We start from the raw sequence: 4323 nt of genomic DNA on the forward strand, positions 1-4323 counted from the left end.
GGACTATCCGAATAAAGTCTGACCAAAAGTTGGAATAACAAGATTTTCTCCTGTCATTCTAACCCCTCTCCAGGTTTCCAAAGGCAAGCTAGTGCGATTGCAAGGCGTCAGTTCCCCACGGAACTGGGGGCGCCACGGACTTTGAGAACGATTCTCGCGGCTGGGGTTTCGACATTGTATACAGTATTTCTACTCTGTCAACTGGGTCATCGGCTTCATCTTCTACTTTCTCTGCTACTTCTTCTTCCCTGCCTTCTGAAGACGGCTGAGAGAGTGAACCAGAGAGTGAAGGACAGTGCCTGTTGCACATCACCCACCTTGAATCTGAGCAGAGATGGTCAGCATTTTGAAACTACTTAACCATAAACTTGATTGTTTAAAACCTGGACATTTTATGTAAGCATGTCTTACCTTGTTTCAAATTAGCCTTGCCTAGCCAAAATACCACCATAGAAATGTTGATGTAATTATTTTTTATTTATAAACACTTAATATGGTGTTACAGATGTATTTTTATTTTTGGACAAGTCCCTTTAAGCTTTCGGACAACTAAAACTTCCGTCCTACTTGTCCTGGGGACAAGGGGCAAAAAGAAATGATGTCAAGCCTTGGAGCATGACCAGAAAGTCCCCAAACAGTATAGGCCATATAATACGCCTTATCATCCGTTACAGCCGGGTTCTTTCAACGGTAGAAGCAGGGAATCACTGATTCATTCACCCAACACTGTGATGTTGTCAAGATGTCATTTGTTATGAAGAAGAATAGCCTTGCACATTGACTGAGACTATCTCTATTAAAAGGAAGTCAGGGGTGGTTATAACACAAAAACACAGTGGTGAGTTTTCTTCAAATCATTTCCTTTTTACTATAATGTTGTCATGAACACATGTACACTATTGCTCCTCCTTCTCCGTTCAAATCCTTATACATTGCCACCATGCCTCCACAAAATGATCATTCAAAATAAATACATTTTCTGTAATATATTAGTTGTCAATATTCAACTGTATTGACAAGGGGAAAAATGTGGTATAATTTTGAGTCATGTCAAAAAAAAATATTTTCAACTTCAAGGACTGCTTGCTGCTGGATTGCTTCAACAGTACTACAAGTAATGGATTGCTTCAACAGTACTACAAGTAAAGGATTGCTTCAACAGTACTACAAGTAATGGATTACTTCAACAGTACTACAAGTAATGGATTACTTCAACAGTACTACAAGTAATGGATTGCTTCAACAGTACTACAAGTAAAGGATTGCTTCAACAGTACTACAAGTAATGGATTACTTCAACAGTACTACAAGTAATGGATTGCTTCAACAGTACTACAAGTAAAGGATTGCTTCAACAGTACTACAAGTAATGGATTACTTCAACAGTACTACAAGTAATGGATTACTTCAACAGTACTACAAGTAATGGATTGCTTCAACAGTACTACAAGTAATGGATTACTTCAACAGTTATACAAGTAATGGATAACTTCAACAGTACTACAAGTAATGGATTACTTCAACAGTACTACAAGTAATGGATTGCTTCAACAGTAATACAAGTAATGGATTACCTCATCTCATGTTGCTGTCTGAGCGTTCATTGACAGTCTGCCTGTTTATAAGGCTGATAAAAAGCAAGAGGCAGATGAGAGATGTGAAACTTGATGTAATTTCCCCTGGCTTACACTGTGACTATGGAGTCATGGCTGAGTTGCTCTGTGAAATTCTCTGATGAGGAACAGCCCTACCACTGTTAGCCTTCTGTTTCTGATTGGCCCTCAGGGTAGACATGGAATATCCTGCCCTCCACTCCGGGTACCACAGCCACTCCCACCTCCTCTCCCTCCAGATTCTCACTCTTGGTACTTTCAATGGCTGCAGAAACACCATCAATACACACTCCAGGTTAGCTGTCATTCACAGATGTGATCAGCACAACAATGAAAAGCAGGACATATTGAATAAGAGATTCCTTATCTGAATGAATTAACGAATGAATGAGGCAGCTGTGCTCACCAGACACAGAGGGGCTGCTGGACACCTTGATGAGGCCCATCCTGTGGCCAGACATGCACCTCTTCGTGCCTCTGACGATCTGGCCAGACTCAAAGTGGTTGATGAGGATGGTCGACAGGATCTGAGCATTCTCTATGTCGTGCCTATGAGGACAGCTACTGAACATAGTGTAGCCATCTTTGCCCTGAGCACAAAACAAGAGAGGATATAAAGGAGGATATTGTCAATGTTTATTTCGCTCTGATGCCAACATGGCTGCTTGCTATACTGCTGTGAGGAGACAGTTTTACCTGTCCACTTAAAAACACAGCATCCTCCGCTGCTAACTAATGGATGACTTTATTTGTTGTATATAATGTAGGGAAAATGTACAACACTATTCCAGTAGCTGTGGCTGAGTGTGCTAATATGAAGCTGAAGACTATACCCTACCTTAGTTAAGAATTCTTTCATGGCCACCGCATATTTTCTGTCTCTATCTAGACTCTTGCCTTGAACCTTCACTGTCTTAGCGATGACTCTGTGTCCAGGTTTTCCATTGGGATTAAAGCCAAACTGAATCCCTGAAACCTGGGGAAATCTGGAAAAATACATATTGTGTCAAAAACTATTGTGATTACTTTTCCTGTGAGAATAAAGCAGTAACTACAATAAAACCAGTTCACTCATAATGTGGTTTTGGTGCCTTTTCAGTGTGTTCCAGTGCGGTACCTTCCATCTAAATCAGGGTAGATGCTGACCCCATTCTCCAGGCCTTCGTAGAGCTGCTGCCCAGTGGCCTCCACCACCAGCACTGGGTCCTTTAGTGGCAGGATCTGCAGCAGGTCATGCATGGTCAGGGGACCAGCCGGGTGCAAGCGGTCAGATCGCAGAGTACCTATACAGGGACAGAATCATGATTCAAGAGACAGACCTGGGTGCCAAACTTTTTCAGAATTGAACAACTCTGCACAATTGTTTTATTTATTCTGAAATCAAATATGGAGGCAATATTTAATAAATAAACCTAAACTATGCTTATGACTGGAACAAAAAATGAATGGAAGGTGTAATAACCTGAGTTTAAAATCGCCGCTTCCGCATGAGTGGCCTCCAGCATGGCGTTGGTGATCAGATTACCCAGGTTGCACTCTGCTCGTCTCACGGTGGCGCAGCGTCCATCCAAGGTCACGTCTGTGTGGCACAGGACCTCTCCAAGCATATGCTGAGACAGAGTGACATAAATTCATAAAACATAATCTTAGTGGCATCTGGGCTGGCTACTAACACAAACACACACTAGGCTGTGTGGCTGATCAAGCTGTAAGATAATACTCACCTGCATATTATCAGTGTATCCTTTCACAATCTGTTTGATTTCCGCATCTTCCTCAAGGTCTCTCATTGTAGCTCTCTTTTCACAGGTGTACTTGAACGTCCCATCCTGGTCCTTCACAACGTCAATCTTTGACAGGTACCTGAACTCTGAGCCACTCTTTACGATCAGAATCCCATTGACCTCCAGAACCCCGTACTCATGGTCATGTCCTCCCAGGATGAGATCCACACCGTTGGACTCGGATGCTAGCCTGATGTCATTACGCCACCTCATGTGTGTGACTGCGATGACCAGGTCAGCCCCTTTGTCCCTCAGCTCAGCAGAAAGGTGATCAGCTGTCTCCACATAGTCTGTGTAGTGGATGTTGTTCTTGTCCACAGTGCCCAGGGTATCCAGCCAGTCCTCCTCTACCAGACCCATGACACCGATCTTTAGGCTGTTCCACTCCAGGATGCTGCTGACCATGCCATGGCCCAGCGTTTCATGGGTGAACCTTTGAGAGAACAATTTGAATTTGTTTGTTCACATTGAAATAATACACTAGAAGCAAAACAACATAGAACAAAAGTAGCGTTGCTTCGCATTGTCCTGCAAACCAATAGTCCTTCAGGTACAACAGAAGATGTATTGAAAATTGAGAAGTACAGTGCTCAGAACTGTGTTAACCCACCGTCATATAGTATTGCAAGGTGAAACTGACCTGTCGTACACATTGCTGAGGAACCAAGGGAAGGTCATATTTTTTGTCTGCTCTTCCAAGTGGTCCACACCGAAATCAAACTCATGATTTCCTTAGAAGAGGACAATGAAAATACATAAAGTTGTGTGTGTGTGTGTGTGTGTGTGTGTGTGTGTGTGTGTGTGTGTGTGTGTGTGTGTGTGTGTGTGTGTGTGTGTGTGTGTGTGTGTGTGTGTGTGTGTGTGTGTGTGTGTGTGTGTGTGTGTGTGTGTGTGTGTGTGTGTGTGTGTGTGTGTGTGTGTGTGTG

At 42.9% G+C, this 4323-nt stretch overlaps 1 protein-coding gene across 1 annotated transcript; it reads right to left on the reverse strand.

The window, feature by feature from the left end:
- Nucleotides 1-842: 842 nt before the first annotated feature.
- Nucleotides 843-3853, reverse strand: LOC112263916 (trifunctional nucleotide phosphoesterase protein YfkN-like; the record flags this gene model as incomplete). Its single annotated transcript, XM_024440549.2, has 6 exons — nt 843-1878; nt 2020-2203; nt 2452-2599; nt 2731-2896; nt 3076-3223; nt 3338-3853. Coding segments are annotated over 6 exons (1284 nt in total), but the record flags the coding sequence as incomplete, so codon positions are not given.
- Between the last annotated feature and the right edge of the window lie 470 nt (nt 3854-4323).

This window comes from Oncorhynchus tshawytscha, linkage group LG12 (genome assembly GCF_018296145.1).
Source record: "Oncorhynchus tshawytscha isolate Ot180627B linkage group LG12, Otsh_v2.0, whole genome shotgun sequence".
Taxonomy (NCBI): Eukaryota; Metazoa; Chordata; class Actinopteri; order Salmoniformes; family Salmonidae; genus Oncorhynchus; species Oncorhynchus tshawytscha.